This window comes from Halichoerus grypus, chromosome 15 (assembly GCF_964656455.1).
Source record: "Halichoerus grypus chromosome 15, mHalGry1.hap1.1, whole genome shotgun sequence".
NCBI lineage: Eukaryota > Metazoa > Chordata > Mammalia > Carnivora > Phocidae > Halichoerus > Halichoerus grypus.
This window is the reverse complement of record NC_135726.1, coordinates 48,362,523-48,387,907: the sequence shown is the minus strand read 5'-3', so window position 1 is coordinate 48,387,907 and position 25,385 is coordinate 48,362,523. Positions and strand designations below refer to the sequence as shown.

Below are 25,385 nucleotides of genomic sequence, written 5' to 3'. Positions count from 1 at the left end.
TCTTGATGCAGCTCTTTTACGGACATGGAACAGAAGGAGACCTGAGGTCAAGGGTCACGGAGGGGAAGAGAGCCCACGCCTAGACGGGCCTGGGGGAAGGTCTCAGCGAGGCTCACATGCTGGCTCAGCCTGGGACTGGCCAATGGGCGTGGCGGGGCGGTGGCCGCACCAGGGGAGGCGGGGTCATATCTGCGTATAGGCGTGGCCTGCAGGCCAGGGGGTGGGGCTTGAGCCGGCCAGGCGCCGGGCCGGGGCGGGGTTTTCTTGCATATCCCGCAGGCGGCGGGCCAATGGGCGGGGCTGGGGCGGGGAGCCCAGGCAGGAGGGGCGCTCCCCCGCCCCCGGAACGGAATCCTCCCGGGGAGCGGAGCAGGCTCGCGCGCGTGCATCCCGCACCATCCCCCGGCCCCCGGCCCCGGCCGGCGTCAGACCGAGCTGCCGCCGCCGCCGCCGCCGCCGCCACAGGAGCAGCAGCGCTCGGGGATCCGGGCCCAGCCGGGGCCGCGGGAGGCGGGGGCGCCCGGGCCCTGGATGTCCCGCAGCGCGGCGGCCAGCGTGAGAAGGGCGGGAGAGGGGGACTGGGGTGGGGGGCGGCGCCGCTGCTGATGTGGCGGAGGGTGGGAGGCGGCCGCGGCGCCCGGATGGAGAGAGGGTGCCAAGGCTGGGGAGGGTGGGCCTGGGTGGGGGTCCAGAACAGGCCCCCTCCAAGCCAAAGCTTGAGAGACTGGGGTTCGGGGCACAGGCCCTCTCTTGCCAAGGCCCTTGGACATAGACCTGCCCCTCAAAAAAAAAAAAATCAAGGACAGGGGGACAGATTCTAGATACAACTCCCTGGGCAAGGTTTTGGGGATGGGGTCCAGGACACAACCCCACATCAGGCCAAGGCCTCCAGGAGGCCGTTCCAGAGCAGACGCAATCCCTACCCCTCCCTGCCTGAGGTGGTCTCTGAGCACAACAACCCTCTAGGCAAGGTGTTGAGGATGGGGGTCCCTGGGCACAGCTTCCCCACCAAGCCAAGGCCTGGGGGGGATTCCAGGCACAGTCTGTACCCAGGCCTCAGAGACGTCCTGAGCACAGCATCCCCCCCAATCCTTGGGCGGCGTCCCAGGAATAGCCCCTTCTCAAAACAAGGTCCCTGTGCCTGGGACTCCACCCCCCGCCCCCCAGCCTGAATAAAATAGGGAAATTTCAGGCAACCCCCAAGGGCTTGGTCAAGGGTCCCTGGGGCTGCCCAGCTGCCTGGGAGCGGCCCCACCCGCAGACAATGTGCTGCCTCCCTCTCCTGGGTATGGCCCCCCAGGCTCCAAGATTCAGGCTGGGGGTGGGGGGCGGCTCCCCAGGGACCCAGTGCAGCCCTGTCTGTCTGCAGCGTCTGCGGTGACGGCGGCTTTGTGTGTGGTACCTGGGGGGAAGGGGGGAACCAAGCGATAGGGAGGTGGCTAAGAGTGTGACCCGGTGTTTGTGTGACCGTGGCAGTGTGTGTGTGCATGCGTGTGCGCTGGAGCTGGTGACTCTGAGGAATCCTGTGCATGTGTCTGTGTTTTGTGGTTGTGTCTAGTAATGTGTACGATGGTGTCTGTGTGTGACCCCAGCATTTGTGTGACTCTGTGTGTGTGACAGCTACTCCTTGTGCAGAACCCTGTACTTTTTAGTCTGTGTTTGGGTGTGCATGTGCATGGTTGCGACCGTGTGGTTGTGTCTGTGATTACGTCTTTTGTGACCCTGGGTGTGTGCTTTGGTAACTATAACTGGGTTGTGACAGTGTGTGTGTTGGGTCTGGGGTTGGGCGAGTGTGTGGCCGACAAGCTGTGGGTGGAGCTGGGACTGTGTACGTGGAGTTGTGTGTATGACTGTGGCCATGTGCCACTCTCCCGGTGATTTGTGAGTGTTTGTGGTTGCGTCTATAACTGATTGTATACGTGGGTCACACATATGTCTATGTGACACACAACTGCCCCTGCAACTCTGGGTATGTGCCTGCCATTATATATGAAGACACATGGTGCCCGGTTGTGTGATGGCCCTGTGACGTGTAGGACAACGGTTGTGTGTTCATGGTCACATCTGTGTCTCCATCTAGCTCTGTGTGTTGATACTAAGTGACTGTGGGCATTTATAGTTGTGTCTGCGTGGGATTTGGGTGAAAGACTGGAGTAGGGGTCTGAACCCCTGACTGAGGTTATTTCATCGTGTGTGACTCAAGCTCTAGTTGTGTCTGTGTGTGGTGGCACCAGGTACTGTGTTTGTGTGGGGGGGGGGGGTCTAGGTGATTGTGGCTTCTAGATTTGTGTGTGACCTGCGTGTCTGCGACCCTGGGTGATTCTATGTACGTAAGTGTATGTCGTGGCCCGAGAGAGTACGCGTGTCTATAGCCGTGTGGCTCTCTGGTGTGTGTGTGTGTCCCTGTGTGCGTGCTGGACCACATGGGTTTCCATCTAGGTGATTTGGTAACCGGGTGACTCTCCTGACTGCGTACACGGCTCTACCAGGAACTGTGTCTTCTGTGTAGACGCAGCTATGAGCCCTATGTCCGGGTCACCGCATTTCTGAGCTCTGTCTCTTCGTCACTGTGTGCTTATGACGTGTGACGTAGAAATTGTGTGCTGATGTCTCTCTGTGTGAGATACTGTGCGTCTGTCCACATGGCGCTGCGACTGTACGTGGCCACAGGCTTCTCCCTGTGTGTTTGTGATGGGGTGACATGTGCAGCCGGGGATGGGACACTGGGGGACTGTGTCATGGCCAGGGTGTATGGCTGGGTAACGTGGACACTGATGCTGTGTGGCTTGGCACACGTGGCCATTTCTGAAACGTGTATGGCTGGAACTGTGAGCTAGCAACCGTCTGGCCGTACCTGAGCGTGGCCATCCCGAGGGCCAGTCGTTTCTGGGTGGTTCTATGCATGTCTTCAGTGTGCGTGCCTGGTCCTCTATCCCGCACAGGCCAGGGCCGTCCGTGTCTCTGTGTGTGGTTGGCTGGGGAGGACTCTCCATGTTAGGTGTGGCTGGTGCTGTGACCACACATGTGTCCCTGTGACCGGGCGTCTGTGACCGTGCAGCACCTGAATGCGTGTCGGTGTGTCTGCGTGCACCCAGGACCACACATCATCGGGCAGCAGTGGAGCGTGCGTGACAGGTGTGTGTGGCTGGGACTGTGTCCGTGCGTGACTCCGTGCTGATGGGCGACCTCTGACCGGTGTGACTCTAGGTGCTGCAACACGAGTGTGTCGGGCGGGGGCCTGAGGAGATGTCACTGGGAGGGAGTCCTGCTCCGGTGCGTGTCCCCGGGCCCAGCTCTCTGTATGCGGCTGAGAAAACAAGAAGCGACCAAACATCCAGTAGCTGATGTGACCAGATGTTCGTGGCAGCGCCCGGGCAGGCTGGGGCTTGCTGTTCACATGGACAAACGTCTGTGTCTGTGAACACGGATGTGTGACCAGCTGGTGATAGTGGCAGACGCCGTTTACGTGTGTCTGTGTGATGCGGCGTGTGCAGCTGGGTGGTTTCTGTGCATAGTCACACGTGCGGACCTGTGCCCAGGGGCCGGGGACAACTCTAGACCTGAGTTGCATGCATGCACGCATGTGACAGTATGTTTATGTGTAGCCTGGACATGTGTCTAGGGGTCAAGGCCACTCCCTCCTCACACCATCCCCTTGGGTACTGAGGGCCTCCTGAGGCCAGGACATCCCCAACACATGCCCCCCGAAACACACCTACTCATTCCTGGGCCCTTGCTACCAGGTGGCTGGTCTCCCTAGTAACAGTTGCTATGACAACTGGGGCTCTCATCAGGGAACCTGAGATGGGGGGGTTTGGCTGTTGTCCAAAGAGGGGGTGAGGTAGGGGACTGAGCCCCAACCCAAGCCAGTTTCTCACCTTCTCCTCCCTTCCTTGGGCAGGGCGGACCCAGGAGGCCTGAGCTACATCTGCCCCCAGCCCCCTGTGGGGCCCCGGGGCCCCCCGAAACCTCCAGGACGGAGCCAGGTGAGTGACCAGCTGGGGCCAGGGCAAGGGCTGAGTGAGTGTGTGGGTCTGCCTCGCACGACCAGGGGAACTGTCCCTGTGCTCACACGGGCTTAATCACACTCATGAGTGGACACCTTCGAATGTCTTCCCTGCACACTCAGTGACCGTCAATCACACCCTCACAAATAACACTCATGAACACACTCTCAGACAACAACCTCCTGCTCTCACACATCTACCCAGATACTCGGTGGCAGAGACACACCCTCAGAACAACACGCATGAACCCACACTCTCTACAACAGCTACACACTCTGACACACACACCCTCCCAAACAAAAGCCACAGACACACGGCCTCACCACCAACAGCGGCACTCTTGGCCAGAGACACGGACTCTCGGATAACTCAGTCACACACTGTCCTAGGCGACAGCTATCGAAGACAATAGCCACACCCGCACACAGACACACAGCTTCAAAAACAACGGTCATGGACACACCCTTTCGAAGACAACAGCTTCGTGCTCCTACACATGCTCACAGGCAATGTTCCCTGACACACAGTCCATGACCACTCTCACACTTAGATACCCTTCAGCAACAACCTTCCGGGACCTTCACTTACGGACAACAACCACACTCCTGGACACTGACCCCCTCACAGACAGCACTCCCAGACACACTTTCACAGACAACCATTCTCAGACCTGTGTCCTTCTGTACATAGTCTTCAGAAATACACTCATAGATTATCGCTGTATGCTCAGATCTAGACACTGTTCAGGAATATACCAGTTGCACACTTGCTTGCACACACACACACACACACACACAGAGGCCCCATCTGCTGGTGGTGCTCTATCCTGGTTGGCCCCTCATGCTCCTCCTGGGACTGTCAGGATGACTTATCAGTCAGTGAAGACTGTCCCCACCTCCACTGTGGCCACTTCCACTCCCCCACCTTCATCTGATGCTCACAGGTGCACACCACCCTGGGGGCTCCTGCCTTCGACTAGACACAGTTGACAGAGGGGCGGACCTCAGAGGGACAGAGACAAGCCCCCAGCCCCCACACCCTCTGGCTTGGGTTCTGGACCTCAATCCTTGGACTTTCTGAGTCTCCCCACATTGAACCCGTGCAACTCCCAACTCTCGTGCTCTCTGACCCTCTCATCCTCTGACCTCCTACCCCTAAAACCCCTGGCCTCATGACTCGTGGCCCCTACGGCTTCTAACCCCTGTGCCCTCCAATGTCTTGACTCCCCATTAGTTTGGATCCTCATACTTCCTGTCTCACATCCCTAATCTCCAAACTGCTAAAAGCTGTGATTCATGACCCCCCCCATCCCAGACCTCCATGTACTCTGGCCTGAAGTTTTTCTTCTGAAGCCCCACTGCTGACTCTGGCATTCCCCTGCCTTACCCTGTCCCCTGACTGTTGCTGATGCATGTTCCCTGAATGCCATGTCCTTTGACCCAGTGACCCCCCCCAACCCTGTAACCCAAATCCCATGTTATCTGACCCCATGTTTCCTGAGCACTGTATCCATCCCCCTGGAGCCCATGCCTCTGGCCCCCGCCCTTAACCCGCGTGCCCCTGTCCTGTGTCACCAGAAGGGGCGGGCACCATGAATAAGTTACGACAGAGCCTGCGGCGGCGGAAACCAGCCTACGTGCCCGAGGCGTCGCGCCCCCACCAGTGGCAAGCAGACGAGGACGCGGTGCGCAAGGGCACGTGCAGCTTCCCGGTCAGGGTGAGTGGGCGGGGCGCGGGCGGGGATGTGGGCGGGGCGCGGGCAGAAGCTGTGAGCTCGCGGGTCCCGGTGCTGGGCGGGCTGGCTGAGGCCCCGTTCTGTACAGAAGACAGGTCACATTCCCAAAGAGCTGTGGAGCCTGCTGGAGCAGGACCCCAAGGTCTGGGCCCCTCAAAGGCGGGATCAAAACCCAACACATATTCTCTTGTACCAGGAAGGTATTACCTGGGGAGCGGGGGGTACCTTCTTCCTGGAGTCACCCTATTCTGTGGGAGCTCACAATTTCCACAAGGCACTGGACGACTCTTCACAACACACACTGCGCTTCTGTGAGGGAGACAGCAGGATTCAGGTTCAAATCCCAACTCAGCCCCCATCAGCTGTGGTCACAACCGCTGTGTTTCCCTTCCCCCAGAAGCAGACATGGAGTGTGAGGGGTCCATCTGGAGGTGTGGGAGACGCTGGTGGGGCTGAGGAAGGGTAGGCAGCCCATAAAGGGTGTGTCGCTAACCTGCAGCTGTGGGCACCCCAATAGCCCTGGGGAAGAATGCTGGGAAATAGAGCCATCCCAGCCACAGGGTGAGGGAGCTGGGGTGAGCGTACCCCAGCTCCCATCGGTCATCGGTGGGCCAGTCCTGAGGCCCAGAGATGCAGACACTGTCGTCCAGAAGGAAGAGGGTAACGTGTTAAGGCCCAGGAATAGAGGCAAGATGGGAATCAGAGAGCGCCTGCTTCAGCATTCTCATCTGTATATCTGGGATGGGAGCAGAGTACCCGCCTCACAGGGCTGAGGTGCAGAGTGGATTCATATGTATGATGGGCGAGGGACCTTGCGTTACGCATCACAGCTGCTCAGGGGACACTGGGAAGGTATTGATTACTGTGCTGATTTCCATGCTCCCGTCTCCTCCCTGCCAAGTACCTGGGCCATGTGGAGGTGGAAGAGTCCCGGGGGATGCATGTGTGTGAAGATGCCGTGAAGAAGCTGAAGGCGGTGAGTGCGGGGTGGAGCCGGGAGGGGGCCACCTCAGACCCCAGGAGGCAGCCCTGACCAGGCCCTTTATCCTCCTCCCCCGCCCCAGATGGGCCGGAAGTCCGTGAAGTCTGTCCTTTGGGTGTCAGCCGACGGGCTCCGAGTGGTGGATGACAAGACCAAGGTAGGAGGCCTGAGGGGGTGGCAGGGGGCACCGGTGGGCCCCTCACCTCCCCCCCGCTTGAATCGGGGCTTAGGACGCCTTCCCACCCACCTCCAGGATGTCCCTCCCTCCGGGGCCTTCTAGACCATGTGCTCCCGCAACATCTTGGCACACCTCGTGGTCATAATTCAGGACTGAGTCCTGCAGTTATTATGAGCTGGCACAGATAGTGGGTGTGATCACAGGCTGTGGAGCAGCCAGCCGTCTTAGCTCGGATCCCAGCTCACCCACGTATCTGCTGGGTGACCCAGAGTATGAGCTTTAACCCCTCTGGGCCTCAGTTGCCTCATCTGTGAAATGAGGATAAACATGGAGCCTGCCCTAAATGAGAAGGTAGGTTCACGCAGTGTAAAACAGTGCTTGGTGCAGTATTTGTGCTCAGATCAGTGGATGTTAGCTGTGCTGGGTTTATTGTCAGTGCACGCGGCCAGGATCTGAGTATCTGTTTGCTCACCGTTGATTTCCCGGCCCAGAGACTGCCCAAGGAGGCAGCAGCACATGACAAGAGTTAGGTTAACAACCAAACAGGATTGATGCCTTTGCACAGGCGGTTCCCGAGCGCAGAGAGACCGTTCCCTGCCTTTTTGCCTAGTTAATACCTCTTCCAGGAAGCTCGGCCCGTCTCCTTAGCAAGCTGAGTTGGGCACCTCCCCATGGCTCCCACCGGTCCCTGTGCCTCCCCCGTCCCGGCCCTGACCCCTTGCCCGTGTCTCTCTCTGGTGATGGGCCTGAGTCCCACATTAACGGGGGAGCCCCATTCAAGCAGGACCCACCTCTGTTTCAATGAGTGCGGCGTCCCCGACCCCGTTCAGGACAGGACAGAGAGCAGACACTAAGGGAGTGCTGAATGAATACGTGAAAGATAGTTCAAGTTCCTCTCCTGGTTTCCCTGGCCACCATCCAGGACCTGCTGGTAGACCAGACCATCGAAAAGGTCTCCTTTTGTGCCCCTGACCGCAACCTGGACAAGGCTTTCTCCTACATCTGTCGGGATGGGACCACCCGCCGCTGGATCTGCCACTGTTTCCTGGCGCTCAAGGACTCTGTGAGTATCACCGAAGCCGGGAGGAAGCTGGCTGACTCTTCTCTCCTGCGGCGTCAGGCCAGCCACTCACCCCTCCTCTCCGTGCCCCGTGTCCTCACAGCTCCTAACTTAGAGTTCAGGGAGGCTGGAGGGAGTTAATACAAAGTATTTGGAATGACGGCTGGCACATCAGAAGCGCCCAGGAAAACATTAATTATCATCTTCCTCATTATCCATAGTTCTGCATGTTTCTCTTATTTTTGTTTTTTATGAGGGTTGTATGCATATAGTAACATGCACAGGTGGTCTGGGCAGGGCTCCATAAACTCGTGCTTACATAAAAACCCCAGCCAGGCCAAGTTGTAGAGAGTTTCCTGCCCCCAGCTGGTCCCTCGGGCCCTTCTCAATGATACCCCCAGGGTACCCACTCTTCTTTTTTTTTTTTTTTTTTTTTTTTTTAAAGATTTTTTATTTATTTATTTGAGAGAGAGAGCACATGAGAGGGGGGAGGGTCAGAGGGAGGAGCAGACTCCCCGCAGAGCAGGGAGCCCGATGCGGGACTCGATCCCGGGACTCCAGGATCATGACCTGAGCCGAAGGCAGTCGCCCAACCAACTGAGCCACCCAGGCGCCCCCCACTCTTCTTTTAGCCTCGATTCACTGTGCCTGCATCAGGGTCCCCGCCGAGAATCTGATGGAAGCCACAAATGGACTGTCTTCTCAGAAACATTCTCTTAGTTAGGATTCTGAGGCTGTGACAGAAAACCCCCAGCTGCCAGTCATTTCAGTGAGATAGAAGTTCGTCCCTGGTTCGTGTGAAAGACATCCAGAGGCAGGCAGTGCAGGATTGGTGTGGCTCCTCTCTGCCCATCAAGAGCTGCAGCTCCTTTATCTTGTCGTGGCACCGGAGTGTGGCCTCCACTCCATGATCCAAAATGGGTGCACATGCTCCAGCCTTCGCATCTTCATTCCAGCTACATAAAGGAGGGAGGTTCCTTCCACTGCACTGCTGCAGAGATAAATCCAGCTTCCCAGTGTCCCAGGTTAAAATTCTGAAAAGAAGGCATGGGATTGACCTGGCTTGGGTCAGGCCTCCCCTTGGTCCAGGGAGCGTGGAGCACACAGACTGACATCCAATATGGAGGAGGACCTCCCCAAAGGGAATTTGGGGTGCTGTTATCAAAAGCAAGGGGAATGGATACTTTGCAAGTAAAACAACACGTACCCCTCTCAGATTTTCACGGGATTCCTTCGTATTTCAGAAATCCCCACCCCAAGAGCTCCGAACTCCCAAAACTGGTCAGTACTCCCAACTTCCTCACTCATACACACACTCTCAGACCTCACACCGGATGTGGAAAACCAATGTGAGAGTGTCGGGATGGATTAGTCAGTACTGGTGAGTGCCTGCCAGGGGCTAGCATGGAGATCTCAGAAACCAGAGCCTCGAGCAACTGCGTGTTTCCTGAGCATAGCAGCCTAAGTTGTATCAGCTATCTGTTGCTGCATAACAAATTGCTCCAACGTTTAGTGGCTTAAAATGACAGTCATTTATTATCTCTCAGGGGTTTTGTAGGTCAGGGATTTGGACGCGGCTCAGCTGGGTGGGGCTGGGTCCAGGGTCTCTTATTGCTGCTACAATCCGATGGTGTTTGGAGCTGTAACCTCAGGAGTCCAGCTGGATATCCCCACTCTTCACGTATCTCAGGATCTCTCCACAAGGACTCTCCGGCAGGGGGGTTCAGGAGAGCTGGACTTCTTACGTGGTGGCACACGGCTCCAAAGTGAGTAGAGAGAACGAGAGAGCTCGCACCTGCTTGGTCTTGGTCTTGGAAAGCACACAGCCTTGCTTCTGTGGGATTCTCTTTGTCCAGACGTTTGCAGAGGTCTTCCCAGGCTAAGTGGGGAGAATACAGACTCCACCTCTGATAGGGGAGTGACAAAATTCTGGAAGAGCGGGCGGTTGCCAGAAATTTGTTGTGGCTATTTTTGGAAAACACGTGGCCACATGGTTAGTGTGGATTCAGTGTCACACCACCTAGCTGTGGGACATGAAGCCCGAGTGACTTTCCTCTCAGGGACTCAGTCTCTTCCTCCATGAAATGGGGGTGTTAGCAGTGGCTGCTCACAGGTGTGTTGGGGAAGCATTCGTTAGGATCACACCCAGAAAGTTCTACACAGAGTCCCATAACATGTGTTCAGTCACTAGGAATAGTTGCTGTCATTTGAAAAGTACTTGGAATGGGGGGCGCCCGGGTAGTTCAGTCAGTTAAGCATCTGCCCTCAGCTCAGGTCATGATCTCAGAGTCCTGGGATGGAGTCCTGCATCCAGCTTCTCGCTCAGTGGGGAGTCTACTTCTCCCTCTCCCTTTGCCCCTCCCCCTCTTTGTGCTCTCTCTCTCTCTCTCTCTCTCTCTGTCTCTCTCTGTGTCTCTCAAATAAAATAAAATCTTGAGAAGTACTTAGGGGTAAGAATCAAAGCAAGAAAAGAGCAAGGCCATCTCCTCTGGGTAAAGAGCGTGACCTTCTCTGCATTCCCTTCCACTTCTGAACCTTGGGTTTGAAGCATTAAGCAGCAGAACTCCCAGGATTCCCCAAGTGTAACTTTGTTTTTTTTTTGAGGTGCAATTCACATGAAATTCATCAGATTGAAACGTACACTTCAGTGGCATTTAGTACACTCTCAACCTTCTTGTTCATCACCTCTCTCTAGTTGCCAATATTCTCATCGCTCCTAAAAGGGACCTCAGACCCATTAAGCCGTCACTCCCTGTGCCCCACACCCTCCTCCCCAAGCCTGGCAATGGCTAGTCGTCTTTCTGTCTCTGTGGAGTTACCTCTTCTAGATAGTTCATTCAAATTGAGTCATACGGTATGTGGTCTTTCGCAACTGGCTTCTTTCTCTTAGCATCATGTTTTCGAAGTTCATCCTCATTGTAGCATGTCAGTACTTTTTTATGGCTGAATAATATTCCATTGTATGGATATATTACATGTTGTTTAACTTTCATCCACTGATGGACATTCGGGTGGTTTCTACCTTTTGGATATTGTGAATAGTGCTGCTATGGATATTGGTGCGCAAGTATTTGTTTGAATACCTGTTTTTAATACTTTGGGGTCTATACCTAGAAGCTGGATTGCTAGATCATATGCTAGATCTATGTTTAAATTTTTGAGGAATTGCCAAACTGTTTTCCACAGAGGCTACACCGTTTTACATTCCCACTAGCAAAGTACAAGGGTTCCAATTTCTCCACATCCTGGCCAGCACTTAATACTTTCCTTTTTTTTCTTTTTTTTTTTTAATTATAGCGACCCTAGGGGCACCTGGGTGGCTCAGTTGTTAAGCGTCTGCCTTCGGCTCAGGTCATGATCCCAGGGTCCTGGAATCGAGCCCCGCATTGGGCTCCCTGCTCAGCCAGGAGCCTGCTTCTCCCTCTCCCTCTGCCTGCTGCTCCCCCTGCTTGTACTTTCTCTGTCAAATAAATACAAAAAAAAAAAAATTATAGCCACCCTAGTAGGTGTGAAGTGGTATCTCATTGTGGTTTTGATTTGCATTTCCCTACTGTCTAATGATGTTGAGACTCTTTTTATGTGTTTATTCGCCATTTGTATATCTTCGGAGAAATGTCTATTCAAATCCTTTACCCATTTTTTTTTTTAATTGGGTTGTTTGTCTTTTTATTGTTGAGTTGTAAGAACTTTTTATATATTCTGGATACTAGATACTTATCAGTTTTATGATTTGCAAAAAGTTTCGCCATTCTGTGGTTTGTCTTTTCACTTTGATAGTGTCCTTTTTTTTTTTTTAAAGATTTTATTTATTTATTTGACAGAGAGAGACAAAGCGAGAGGGAACACAAGCAGGGGGAGTGGGAGAGGGAGAAGCAGGCCTCCTGCCGAGCAGGGAACCCGATGCGGGGCTCGATCCCAGGACCCTGAGATCATGACCCGAGCCGAAGGCAGTCGCTCAACCGACTGAGCCACCCAGGCGCCCCTGATAGTGTCCTTTGATGTACAAATGTTTTTAATTTTGATGAAGTTCAATTTATCTTTTTTTCTTTTGTCATTTGTGTATTTGGTGTCATATCTAAGAATCCATTGCCAAATCTAAGGTCATGAAGATTTACTCCATGTTTTATTCTAAGAGCTTTATAGTTTTAGCTCTTACATTTAGGGCTTTGGTCCATTTTGAGTTAATTTTTGTAAATGGTGTGAAGTAGGGGTCCAACTTTATTTTTTCCATATGGATATCCAGTTGTCCTAGCACCATTTGCTAATAAGACTGTTCTTTCCCCATTGAAGTTTTGGTACCCTTACCGAAAATCAATTGACCATAGATGTGTAGATCAATATCTGGCTCTCAATTCTGTTTCATTGATCTATATGTTATCCTTATGGCAGTATCACATTATTTTGATTACAGTAGCTTTGGAGTGCTATTTAAATCAGGAAGTGTGAGTTCTTTTATTTTGTTCTTTTTCAAAATGACTTTGGCTGTTCTGGGTCCTTTGCAATTCCATGTGAATTTTAGGGTCAGCTTTTATATTTCTACAAGAATCTATTGGGATTTTGGTGGGGATTGCATTGAATCTATAGACCATTTTGGAAATATTGCTATTGTTAACAATATTAAATCTCCCAATCCATGAGCATGGGATGTATTTCCATTTATTTAGGTCTTCTTTAATTTCTTTCAGCAGTGTTTGTTAGTTTTCAGCATACATGTCTTTGACTTCCTTGGTTAAATTTATTCCTAACCATTATTTTATTTTATTTTATTTATTTATTTATTTATTTATTTGAGAGAGAGAGAGAGAGAGAGAGAGAGAGAGCATGCACATGGGGGGGAGGGGCAGAGGGAGAGAGAGGGAGAAAATCTTAAGCAGGCTCCACACCCAGCACAGAGCCTGACCCAGGGCTCCATCTCACGACCCTGAGATCATAATCTGAGCTGAAATCAAGAGTGGGATGCTTAACCAACTGAGCCACGCAGGCGCCCCCATTTTATTATTTTAGATGCTATTGTAAGCGGGATTGTTGTAACTTCATTTTTGGATTGTTCGCTGTTAGTGTAGATAGGTATAACTGATTTTTGTGTGTTGATCTTGTATCCTGCAACTTTGCCAAATTCATTTATTACCACTAATAGTTCCTTCGTGGATTCTCTACGATTTTCTATATATAAGACTATGTCATTTGTAAATAGAGATAATGTTATTTCTCCCTTTCCAATGTGAATGCCTTGATTTCTTTTTCTTGTCTAATTACTCTAGCTAGAACTTCTGGTACAGCGTTGAACAGAAGTGATGAAAATGGGCATCCTTGTCTTGTTCCTGTTCTTAGGGAAAAGCTTTCACTCTTTCACCATTGAGTATGATGTTAGCTGTGACTTTTTATCAGATTGAGGAAGTTCCCTTCTATTCCAAGTTATTTGAACTTTTTTATTTTATCATGAAAGGGGGCTGGATTTTGTCAAATACTTTCTCAGCATTCATGGAAATGATCGTGTGGCTTTTTTCCATCTTTCTGTTAATGTGGTGTATTATGCTGATTGATTTTCATATGTTGAACCAACCTTGCATTCCTGGGATAAATCTCACTTGATCATGGTGCATAACCCTTTTCCTGTGCTGGTGAGTTTAGCTTGCTAGTATTTTGTTGAGGATTTTTGTCCCCAAGTTTATCTTTAAAAGGTGGCTGAGCATCTTGGTTAGGAAACAGAAGTCAGATCAATCTCATTCTCATCCTAATTCTGCCACTTGCTTATTGTAATGGATGTGTTGACTAAGGTTCAATTTCTTTGTCTATACAATGGGTTCATAAGCATATCCACCTCCTGGGATGATTGTGAGGATTCCAACAAAGGATGGACAGATTTACTGGGACACCTTTGTGGTGTTTCCCTGTGCCTGGCTCTTGGGCTGGCTCCCTGTGTTGTATGCCTTGCATATATTAGTCCATAGATAAATCTTGCAACAACCCTGTTAAGTGAGTGCCGTTAGGGCCCCCATTTTACAAACAAGGAGGCTTGGGCACCAAGAGGTGACGCGGATCTCTTGAGAACACACAGCTGGAAAGCAGGAAGCCAGCATCATTGTGGCCTTGGAGACTCTCAAGTAGGCACTCAATGGGGGCTGTTGTTTTCACCCCCAACGTTTTATGACAAAATGTTTTCAAGCACGCAGGGAAGCCGAAAGACTTGTATGGTAACCAGTCCCCTGTACACCCACCACCCAGATCCTGCCATTAGGTCTCTGCGCTTACTCTATCGCTCATCTGTCCATCCCATTTTTGACGCATTTCAAAGTTGCAGACATTAGAATACTTCCCCCCGACATTTCGAGCATGCATACCGTGAAGTAGAATTCATTCATTTCCCACTCATTTTCTTTTAAAGTCAAATACATGCTGTGCACAGACCCAAGTATGTTAACAACTACATATACTTGTGCAACCCAAGCCCCCATCAAGACCTAGAACATTCCTCCACTCCAACCAAGCCTCCTGCCCCTTCCCAGTAAGTTCCCACCCCACCCCTACCCCCTAAGGAACAGCCACGCTTCGGACTTTTTTCACCATAGATTAGTTTTGCTGGTTTTAGAACTTCATATAAAGGGAGCCATACAGCACTGCACTCTTGTTTCTGGCTGTTTTCACTGGGAGCTGTCATCTGTGTCCCGAGGTGGGGGCGGGGGACTTGTCCAGGATCACCCGACACACCGAGCGGGTGGCACCCAGGGCTTTGGCGTCCGGCCTGACCTATCTTCCCACAGGGCGAGAGGCTGAGCCACGCCGTGGGCTGTGCCTTTGCGGCCTGCCTAGAGCGGAAACAGCGGCGGGAGAAGGAATGCGGGGTCACGGCCGCCTTCGACGCCAGCCGCACCAGCTTCGCCCGCGAGGGCTCCTTCCGCCTGTCCGGCGGCGGGCGGCCCACTGAGCGAGAGGCCCCCGAGAAAAAGAAAGGTGGGTGCTGCCCTGAGGGCATCCACTTTGGGGGGAGAGCGGCAGAAGCACAGGGAGTCTGCACTTCACAAAGCACAGCACCAACCACAGGGTTTGGTTACAGTTTACAGAGCTCACTTCTATTGGGCAATATTGTGCAGGCCACAGATTCCAGCAAAACTCACCAGCGCTCCATTATCTGCTAAGTCAGGGAGGCTCCGAGGCATTTCAAATTGTGTGTCAAGGCCAGTTAATGGCTTGTGAAGTCAGCTTGGTGGATTGTGGCTGGCTGGCACTGAAAAAAACTGAAATAGAAAAGAACAGAAAATATCAGATTAGCTGAATGTATTAAGGTAAATGTAGTTCAATGATACTTTTATTTCAGTGTATGTCTTTGCGCGCGCGTGTGTGTGTGTGTCTGTGTGTGTGAGACAGGTTACTGTGTAAAAGGTTTTTCTTACTCTGGGTTGCCATCAAGAAAAATATCTGGTAGGGCGCCTGGGTGGCTCAGTTGGTTAAGCGACTGCCTTCGGCTCAGGTCATGATCCTGGAGTCCCGGGATCGAGTCCCGCATCGGGCTCCCTGCTCGGCAGGGAGTCTGCTTCTCCCTCTGACCCTCCTCCCTCTCATGCTCTCTGTCTCTCATTCTCTCTCTCAAATAAATAAATAAAATCTTTAAAAAAAAAAAAAAATCTGGTAATCTCTAACATTCTAGGTAAGTGGCAAATATTTTGTAAATTCTAAAACAGTGTGGTTTTTATTATTTTTTTTTTTGAGAGAGAGTGAGCAGGGGTAAACAGAGAAAGAGACAGAATCCCAAGCAAGGGGGTGCCTGGGTAGTTCAGTCGGTTAAGTGTCTGCCTTCGGCTCAGGTCATGATCCCAGGGTGCTGGGATCGAGTCCCGCATCAAGCTCCCTGCTCAGCGGGAAGTCTGCTTCTCCCTTTCCCTCTGCCCCCCCCCACTCGTTCTTGCCTGTGCTCTCTTTCAAATAAAAAAAAATTTTTTTTAACACTGTCTGAGCCATAGCAGAACCCAGAGAATATATTCTTTTAATTGAAAAATTCTAGGTGCTTCATAAAAAATCTTTTTTTTAAAGATTTTATTTATTTATTTGAGAGAGAGAAAGTAGAAGCAGGGTGGGAGGGGAGAAGCACAGGGAGAGGGAGAAGCAGACACCCTGCTGAGCAGGGAGCCCGATTGGGGACTTGATCTTGGGACCCTGGGATCAGACCTGAGCTGAAGGCAGATGCTTAATCAACTGAGCCACCCAGGTGCCCCTCTCTCAAAATCTTAAAAAAGAAAAGAAAAGAAAAAAAGAACCCCAAGCAGGCTCCACTGGGCTCGATCTCACAACCCTGAGATCATGACCTGAGCCAAAATCAAGAGTCAGTCACTTAACCAACTGAACCACTCAGGCACCCCTAAAACAGTGTGTTTTTTAAAATATAAGTATACTGTGTTCTGAGTCACAGTATTTTTTTTTTTTAATGTGGATTCTAGTTTTTAAATTTTTGGAAAACACTGCTTAAAATTTACAAAGAACTTACAGTGGGGAACTGACCCAGATTAAAGGAGACTAAAGAGATTTGACAAGTAGTAATAAATGCACGGTGTGATCCTGAATTGGATCTTAGATGATCTCCATCTATAAAGAGCATCTCTAAGGGACATGATCGGGAAAGCTGGGGACATTGGAACACGGACCACAGATTAGCTCATCGTCTTGTACCCACGTTGGATTTAATTGTACTGTGGTTCTGAGGCCGTCCTTGTTCTTAGGAGGTATATGCTGGAGGTTTTAGAGTGAAGGACGTTGCCTACAATTTGCACTTGAACGGTACAGAAAAAAAAATTGTGGAAGGGAAGAGAGATCAAATGAGTTAACTGTGGGGAGCATAGGTTAGGAGAACATGTGGGCTCAGTGTTCCATGATTAGATCTTGTTTGTAAGTTTAAAATATTTCTAACAAAACAAAGTAAAAAATAAAAATAAAATATTTCTAACTAAAAAGTTAGGAAAACAGAAGTTTTTATCACTAGAATATTAGAGCGTCCAGAGTATATTTCTTTGTATAAATTACATGACCATTTACATACCTCTTGACAAATTTACAAGTTTTTCACAGGTTACAAAGTATTTTACTGTTTACATCATCTATTCGAATTTGTAAAGTATTTTACCATCTGCCAAGCAGATGACAAAATGAAGTTAACAGTGGGCCTGATCTAGTATATGATGTTTTAGTGCTTACGAAAGAACACACTGGGTCCACGGTTCTTCACAGTGTACAGATGTTTCTTTACTGTTTATAGAGGCTGTTGGCATTTACAAGGAACATGCATTCACTTTAGAGTTTGCAAAGGGTTTTGCTGTTTCCTAAGGATGTGATCATTTCTAGGTACTTTGCAATGTAGAAGGCATTCACAGCTTACACAGCAAAATGAGAGTTTACGGAGTGTGGTATGATTTGCTGAACACACCACCCAGCATTTCGCTGTAGATGCGCTGATTTACAGCCTCAAGGCACCATGCTTGCCCTTCGACAAGGAGGTCCTTCCAATTTAGGAGTGACGGAGCAGTGCACTTTCCACAAAGAATGGAGGGGCTGCAATAATCTGGAAAATTCCCCAGAGGAAGAAGTGTGCCAAGCTGGGTCTAGAATGCTAAGTAGCAACTGGAGGAAGGGGCAAAGTACCTGAGTTGGGAAGAATGGTGGGAAGTGGAGAGAAGGAATTGCAGACAGAATGACAGGAAGATAGCATGATGTGGAGAGAGCAGGCCAGAGGGAGAGGCAGGATTAGGGTATTCGTTTAGGACACAGACTGGAGTCAGCCTGCCCCTTCCTAGCATTGTGGCTTCAGCAGAGTCACTTACCATTGCTGGGCCTCGGTGTCCACATCTGTAAAATGGCGATAATGCTCATATCCGCCTCACTGGGTAGTTGCGAGAATGGAATGACTCCATACTTGCCAGGCACTTGGAACAATGCCTGATACATCCGTCATGCTCCAAATACGTGTTCGTTAAATTAATCAGAAAGGGAGACAGAAGGTCTCAGAAGGGCAAACAGCGGAAGCAGCAAAGAAAGCCAGACTGGGGACAGAAAGCGAGAGATACCCAGAAGGTGAGGTTGGAGGAGGAATCCCCGAGGGCCTCCTGGGGCAGGCAGTACTGGCGTGGTGGGGATGAGAGACATTTCAGGGCTCTGACCAGCCTGTCGTGAGGACAGGCAGGACACAGTGGGTGAGGAAGGCAGCACTGGAAGATGATCAAGGGGACTTGGTGGGAGAGGAGCGAATGCCTAGGTGGGGTATCTAACCACCTGTCTCCCCCATGTCTCCAGCAGAGGCAGCAGCTGCCCCAACTGCGGCGCCCGGCCCTGCCCAGCCTGGGCACGTGTCCCCGACACCGGCCACCACATCCCCCGGTGAGAAGGGTGAGGCGGGCACCCCAGTGGCTGCAGGCACCAGTGCGGCCGCCATCCCCCGACGCCACGCCCCCCTGGAACAGCTGGTTCGCCAGGGCTCCTTCCGTGGGTTCCCGGCACTCAGCCAGAAGAACTCACCTTTCAAACGGCAGCTGAGCCTACGGCTGAATGAGCTGCCATCCACACTGCAGCGCCGCACTGACTTCCAGGTGAAGGGCACAGGTGAGCCCGGGGGCTCAGCGGGAAGGAACATCAGGAGCAATACCATACCGCCGTCCGTAGTGAACACCACAGAGAGAAGAGGTAGTAGACACCTTGATCGATTAGCACTGTCTGCCAGGGGAAAGGAAAGAGAGGTGGAACACATCGTGGTTGATTGGCGATTAGCAGCATCTGCCGCCAGCAAGGGAGAGAGCGGTAGTATAAATCATGATCGATTAGCGATGTCTACTATTGGCAAGGAACGGCAGAAGGATGGCACACGCCTCGATCGATTCGTAATGTCTGCTGTGGTTAGGGACATGAGAGAGGTGGCTTTCATCACGATTGATTAGCAGAGTCTGCCAGGGGCTCGGGAGAGGGGAGAAGCTGCCTAGATGCCATTGTTTGCTCAGGAGGAGGCTGAGACTCCAAGCATTTGGCCATTGGAGCCATAAGATCTAGCTAGGTGAAGGATACAGGCTCAGACAAAGGGAGGATTGCGACGGGTTAACAATGTCTGCCTGAGGCAGGGAGAATAGAATGACGGCATATGGCACGATCTCCTGACAGGGTCTGCCATGAGCAAGAAAAAGGAGCGAGGTGGCACACCATATGATTAATTAGTGAAGGTTGCCATGGATAAGGGAGAAGAGAGAGCAGCAGAAGTTATGTTAGCTCAAGGAGGGGCTCCCAGAATTTGGCCAGTGGAGACAGGAGGTGAAGAGCACACATGAGCATGGGGGTCAGGGGTCAAGGAGCATAGTGATGGGTTTGCAGTGTCACTGGCAGGCAAAGTATCAGGCAGAGGCAGCACCCATCATCGTTGGCCAGCCATGTCTTCCAGGGACAGTGCTGAAGAAAGAGGCGACACATCATCATCGATTAGCCATGTCTGCTCTGGGTGCTGCTAGGAGAGGCAATGGAGCTGTTCTGTTTTTCTTAAAGGGGAGATGGAATTGCAAGGACCAGTGCTCTCTCTTAGCCATGAGGTCTGGCCAGGTGAGGGGGAAGGCGAGCAGAGTTCAGTGGGGAAAAAGCATCGTGTTTGATTACTCATGTCTGCCACGGGCCAGAAAAAGGAGAGAGAGGTGGCATAGGTCATGATCTAAAAGCCACGTCTGCGTGGGAAAGGGGGAAGAGAGGTGGCCCAGTGCCGTGTTCTGCCCGAGGGAGACAGGCAAGAGGGCTGCCTTTCCTCCCAGCTGTCTGTGAAGTCACGGGGTCTGGCCCGCTTTCCTGCTTCCCTATGCCAGATCGGAGACGCCCACCTCTTATAGCCTTGGGGACTGGCGTGGGAGGTGTTGATCTGTGTCCGGAAGGCTGGGCCGCTCCCAAAGGTGACTGCTAAGCAGATGCCAATGCTGGTCGAGAGTGACGCACAAGCGCTCCCTGTCCTGCAGCGTCCCTCGGCAGTCACACACCCTCGCGCTTGCTGTCCTCATGCAGCCTGACGCGAGCACGCTCCCTGGCTGCCCCTGATTTGGAAGCTTCATGCGCCTGGAACCAGTGGCACACTTGCTTGGGTGTGACCTGCCCCCCAGAACTTTCAGATCCATAGGAGTCACGGGTGCCACACACAGAAGTCACACACTCAATGTGACTCAGAAGTCACACAGCCTCGGAAGTCACAGAAGCCGATGTTTCCCTTGACACACACTTGGGCACGTATCCAGATAGCCCACGAGGAGGTACACACACTCACAAACCACACACCCGGATTCACGCAAACTCGAAAGTCACATCTCAGATTCACACGTGCTTGCAAAAACATTTGTGTGTCACACGGGGGTGGCTGGATTGGCTCACGCTTGGGAAGCACAAGCAAGACGCCACGTGCCTGGATTTTGGTCACCCTGAGATGTCACACCCTCAGAAAGCTGCACACCCATTTGGACTAATCCGGTCATCCTAGAATTGACCTGGAAACCGCTGCCCTTCCCACTGGGCACCGCCACATCACACCTGCGAAGCCCTACAGCCGATTTCTTTCTGATGCTCATCAGAGCATCACACAGGTTCCCTTGGAGACAACCGTTTGCTGAGACACCACACCCCACTGGTATTTCTCCGTCGTTTGTTTGGTGTGGTTTGTTCTTTTTTTTTTTTAATATTCTGCGTTTATGACACTATTTTATTTTTTGAATATTTTATTTATTTGAGAGAGAGAGAGCACAAGTGGGGAGAGAGGGAGAGGGAGAGGCAGACTCCCCACTGAGCAGGGAGCCCATCGCGGGGCTCGATCCCAGGGCCCTGGGATCATGACCTGAGCCGAAGGCAGACGCTTAACCGACTGAGCCACCCAGGCGCCCCTCTGTTGTTTATTCAGATGACACCTTTGTTCATCCCAAGCCCTTGTGAGGCCACCATACACGCTCAGGTTTTCCTGGCTGGCTGGAACAGGTGCATCTCTGCCCTCATGATGTATGCTCTTGGCCAGGCCAGGTGTGGTGGACAGGGCCCCGCTTCTCCACCCAAAGTCGGACAAGTGATCCCCAGCTGGTGCACAACAGTGGGGCCAACATCCATCCTGACAAGTCAGTCCTCTTGCCGTCTATGTGGTTGGACATATTTTTAATTAATATATATTGATAAACATTTAAAATATTTCTTCTGGTTTGTAGCTATACCCAGATCTCGAGGTCCTCCTTGGTTTGGGGGTCCCTGTGACTCTTGGCCAGCGCATGTCCCATACCACTTGGCTGTTGTGTCACTCAGGTGTAACATCTGCACAGAGTTAGCCTATTTATGGCCACGGCCGATTGGTTACCGCAGAGTAGACCCGTGACCCACACACCCCACGATCCCAGGCCGTCAGAGGGGGCCACCTGAGGGCACGGGGTTGAGGGCAGGGCCCGGGCCTCTTCGCTGACCCCCACCCTTCCCTGACTTCCCAGTGCCCGAGATGGAGCCTCCCGGTGCCAGTGACAGTGACAGCATCAGTGCTCTGTGCACACAGATCAGCTCGTCCTTCGCCAGCACCGGAGCCCCACCGCCCGGGCCACCGCCGGCCTCAGCAGGTAAGCCCAGCCCAGCTCCTGCAGCAGCCACCCGGCAGTGCCCCGCCTGCAGCCCCGGTCAGGGCTACCTCCCGGACGCCGGGGACCTGGGAATCCCACGAGCTTAGAACCGTGGATCATCTAAGGGCTATGGGACCATCCTAGCACCATGGAGTCCGTTTCGAGCCTTGGATCATCTTAGAATCCCAGGGTCATCTCAGAGCCATGGGTTCATCCTAGAACCACGAGGTAACATTAGAATCACGGGGTCAACTTAGAACCACGGGATCAATTTTATTTTATTTTATTTTTTTAAGATTTTATTTATTTATTTGACAGAGCGAGACACAGCAAGAGAGGGAACACAAACAGGGGGAGTGGGAGAGGGAGAAGCAGGCTACCCGCTGAGCAGGGAGCCCGATACGGGGCTCGATCCCAGGACCCTGGGATCATGACCTGAGCCGAAGGCAGACACCCAACGACTGAGCCACCCAGGCGCCCCCCACGGGATCAATTTTAAACCTTCCTGTCTCAGAACCATAAAATTTAGAAACCTACAGCCTTAAAATCACAGGATATTAGAACCTCCTGATTGGGAACCATGAAACCTTGGAATCACCCTAGAGCCATGAGCTTATCCTAGAACCACGGAAGCACTTGGAACTGCAGTATAAATTGAGAACTCTAGAATCTTTGAAAGCACAACCTTAAAACCACCGAACCTCGCTCACTATGTTGGAACGGTACAGTACACTCTTGAGAAAGATCCACGCAATCTTAGAATCCTAGCCTCCCAAAACGATACATTGTCAAAATAATCAGAACTAAGGGTGCTATTAAAAATATTTAGTAACGGGATGCCTGGGTGGCTCAGTCGGTTAATCTGCTGCCTTCTGCCTTCAGCTCAGGTCATGATCCCAGGGTCCTGGGATCGAGTCCCACATCGGGCTCCTTGCTCAGTGGGGAGCCTGCTTCTCCCTCTGCCTGCAGCTCCCCCTGCTTGTGCTCTCTAACAAATAAATAAAAATCTAAAAATATATATATATATATTTAGTAACAAGTTTGGCACTGACCGATCAGAAGGGAAGCTGGGCTGGTGATTGTCAGTCTCGCCCGTACTCTTCCATCTTAGGACTTGAGAATCCCAGAACTGTGTTTTCTGAGCACTTCGGAACCATTCCGTGGTGCAGGGTGGTTAAGCCGTTTGCCCCGAAGTCGACACAGCTAGTGAGGAGCGGAGCTGGATGCAAGGCACACAGCTGCAGGGTCCAACCCCCAGCCTAGGGATCTCTCAACTGTCCCCTCTCCTCTCTCTAGGATCTTCTGCCTGGGGTGAGTCCTCCGTGCCCCCTGCAGCGGCCTTCCAGCCCGGGCATAAGCGGACCCCTTCGGAGGCCGAGAGGTGGCTAGAGGAGGTGTCCCAGGTGGCCAAGGCACAGCAGCAGCAAGCGGCCTCCGTGCCCCCCATGGCCCCCGCCCTGCAGCCCTTCCCCGCCCCCGTGGGGCCCTTCGATGCCACGCCCGCCCAGGTGGCCGTGTTCCTGCCACCCGCACACATGCAGCCCCCTTTTGTGCCCGCTTACCCGGGCTTGGGCTACCCGCCCATGCCCCGGGTGCCCGTGGTGGGCATCACACCCTCACAGATGGTGGCCAACGCCTTCTGCTCAGCCGCCCAGCTCCAGCCCCAGCCCGCCACCCTGCTTGGGAAAGCCGGAGCCTTCCCGCCCCCGGCCATGCCCACTGCCCCCGGGGCCCAGGCCCGCCCACGCCCCAATGGGGCACCCTGGCCCCCGGAGCCGGCCCCTGCCCCGGCCCCTGAGTTGGACCCCTTTGAGGCCCAGTGGGCAGCATTAGAAGGCAAACCGGCTGTAGAGAAGCCTTCCAACCCCTTCTCGGGCGACCTGCAGAAGACCTTCGAGATTGAACTGTAGCCCGCGCCGCCCTGCCCGCCCCAGCATCTCTGGGTGCCCCACACCTGGGCATGGAGGCCCAACCTCTCCCTAGTCCCGGTCCCTGGGGCTGCGCCCCCCCAACACCCCCTCTAGCCCCTTCTCTTGATCACCCCCCACAACCACTACAGAACTGACATTGTACGCCCAGATTGCGACAGGATGGAATTCAGGGATGGACCCGGCCTGGCTACGGGACCCATTTCACTGCCAGACTTAAGCTGGCAATGCCCTTCCCCCCACCCGCACCCCAGACACAATGGGATGGCCACAGTCCCACTGAGTGCCCTCGGTTCAAGCGACACGTCCCAGTTTCTGTTGTTGACCTTCCACCTTCCAGTGTTGGGTGGGATGGAAAAGGGATGCCCACTTTGGGACTCCTCTGGGCCCCACACGAGGGCCCACCCCAAGTCTGGTCATCCCCTCCCATACACAGCACAAGCAAAGGGCTTCCCTCTGCCCACCTGCTGCGTTCACTGCCAATGCTGTGCTCACCCCTATCACCCCCTCCCCCCACTCGGGGGGGGCACATCTTCCTTGGGCCAAGGTCTCATGGGGGCAGGGGCCAAGTTGGGGGCCCAGGAGGCGGGGTAGGAGGAAGGGGAAGGAGATGCTCAGTTACCTCACGTCAGTGCCCGCTGGGGAGGGGTCCGGGACGAATGGGGGGGTGCCTGGCGGGTACTTTTCTATCTTTTATTTCCAGATTTTTTTGTATCTAAACTTACAGATTTGTATTATACAAGGACAGCCAATAAAGGAAGAATATAATGATGGCCCTCGGGACAGCGGGGTGTGTGTCAGGGTGGGGGGGGGATGGTGTGGTGGCAGAACCTTACCACCTGAGCCATCTCTTTTTACTCCCAAACAAGAGGGAGTAAAAAGGGTCTCCCTGCACCATAACCTCTGAGTCATAACATGGTAGCAGGGAATGCTGACCCAGCATTTGAGAGGTGGGTATTAAAGGGGACCCAAAATTAATCACCCCAATTTCTAATTCTTAGAGATTTTGAACCAAGGAATTCAAAAAATTATAACCTGCTCCTAATCAGTTCAGTATTGAAACGCTATTTTTATGTATTTTTTTTTTAGTTCAGTATGGAAATTTTCAATAACCAGGTTTGGAACAGATCTTTGACTGAGCTGGAAAATTCTTGTTTGGTCAAGTGCATTTTCTGTAACTTAGGCCAAAGTGTCATCTGACATGGCAGCATGTTGCTTTTTAAGTCTCTTGTTTCTTGGGTCCCTTGATAATCATCTACAAGTTATATATTTTAAAATAGGTAACATACAAATTATATGTTTAATTCTTTATAGCTCTTGAAAATGAGGTGTCTGATTTTGTGAAACCCAGTATTACATCCCCAGCTGATGGATTGGGAAGTTCAGTCACTTGCCCAAGGCCACACACCTGATCCGCGGGGGAAGCTGTGATGAACCCAGCTCCTGGCCAACCTCAAGGCCAATCATTAAACCACCAGGCTGCAAGGGAATAAGCTTAAGGTCCGCCCTTAAGGGTTTCCAGCCCATCAAGCAGGTGTGGACCCTGGACTCTGGGACCTATGCCAGATGGTTCTGCCAGGGCACCCAGGGATCCCCAGGGAGGGAGCAAAGGACTCTGCTGGAAATGACCCATGCTTTCTCATCTCCGAGCTTTGCAGATGCCAGTCCCTCTGCCTACAACACCTTTCCTGACAGCACCTTTGCCTAGAGAGTGCTACTCGTTGTTTAGGCCTTGGTTCAAGTATCACCTCTTCTTAGAAAGGAAGCCTCTTCCATTGCTCCCCCCTCCAATCCTTGTAAAGTTGAGACAAATCCTTTCAAAGTTTGCCCCTTCAGGCTGAGTCAGGAGCACCCTTCCCCACTTGGGCCCCCTGCTCCCCCCTCCTGGAGCTAATTCAGTCCTAGCCCTGCCCCATTC

At 52.3% G+C, this 25,385-nt stretch overlaps 1 protein-coding gene across 2 annotated transcripts; it reads left to right on the top strand.

Annotated features, from left to right (window-relative positions):
- The first annotated feature begins 299 nt into the window (after nt 1–299).
- On the top strand, nt 300–24,240 carry NUMBL (NUMB like endocytic adaptor protein). 2 transcript variants are annotated; one of them, XM_036094997.2, is made up of 10 exons: nt 300–555; nt 3,902–3,986; nt 5,585–5,724; nt 6,644–6,718; nt 6,807–6,881; nt 7,825–7,965; nt 14,724–14,913; nt 18,241–18,543; nt 21,417–21,539; nt 22,836–24,240. In XM_036094997.2, the coding sequence occupies exons 1-10, from the start codon at nt 532–534 to the stop codon at nt 23,447–23,449; spliced, it is 1,770 nt and encodes a 589-aa protein (XP_035950890.1). In that variant the 5' UTR covers nt 300–531; the 3' UTR covers nt 23,450–24,240. The 2 variants fall into 2 exon arrangements, with proteins under 2 accessions (XP_035950890.1, XP_035950889.1); XM_036094996.2 differs by having other exon boundaries at nt 301–555; nt 18,238–18,543.
- Nucleotides 24,241–25,385: the final 1,145 nt, after the last annotated feature.

Excerpts from the sequence above, each read along its gene's own strand:
- NUMBL (XM_036094996.2), top strand. The coding sequence starts at position 532 with ATGTCCCGCAGCGCGGCGGCCAGC. Across the intron at positions 14,914-18,237 it reads GGCCCCCGAGAAAAAGAAAG|CAGAGGCAGCAGCTGCCCCA; the intron begins GTGGGTGCTGCC and ends CCATGTCTCCAG. Across the intron at positions 21,540-22,835 it reads GCCACCGCCGGCCTCAGCAG|GATCTTCTGCCTGGGGTGAG; the intron begins GTAAGCCCAGCC and ends TCCTCTCTCTAG.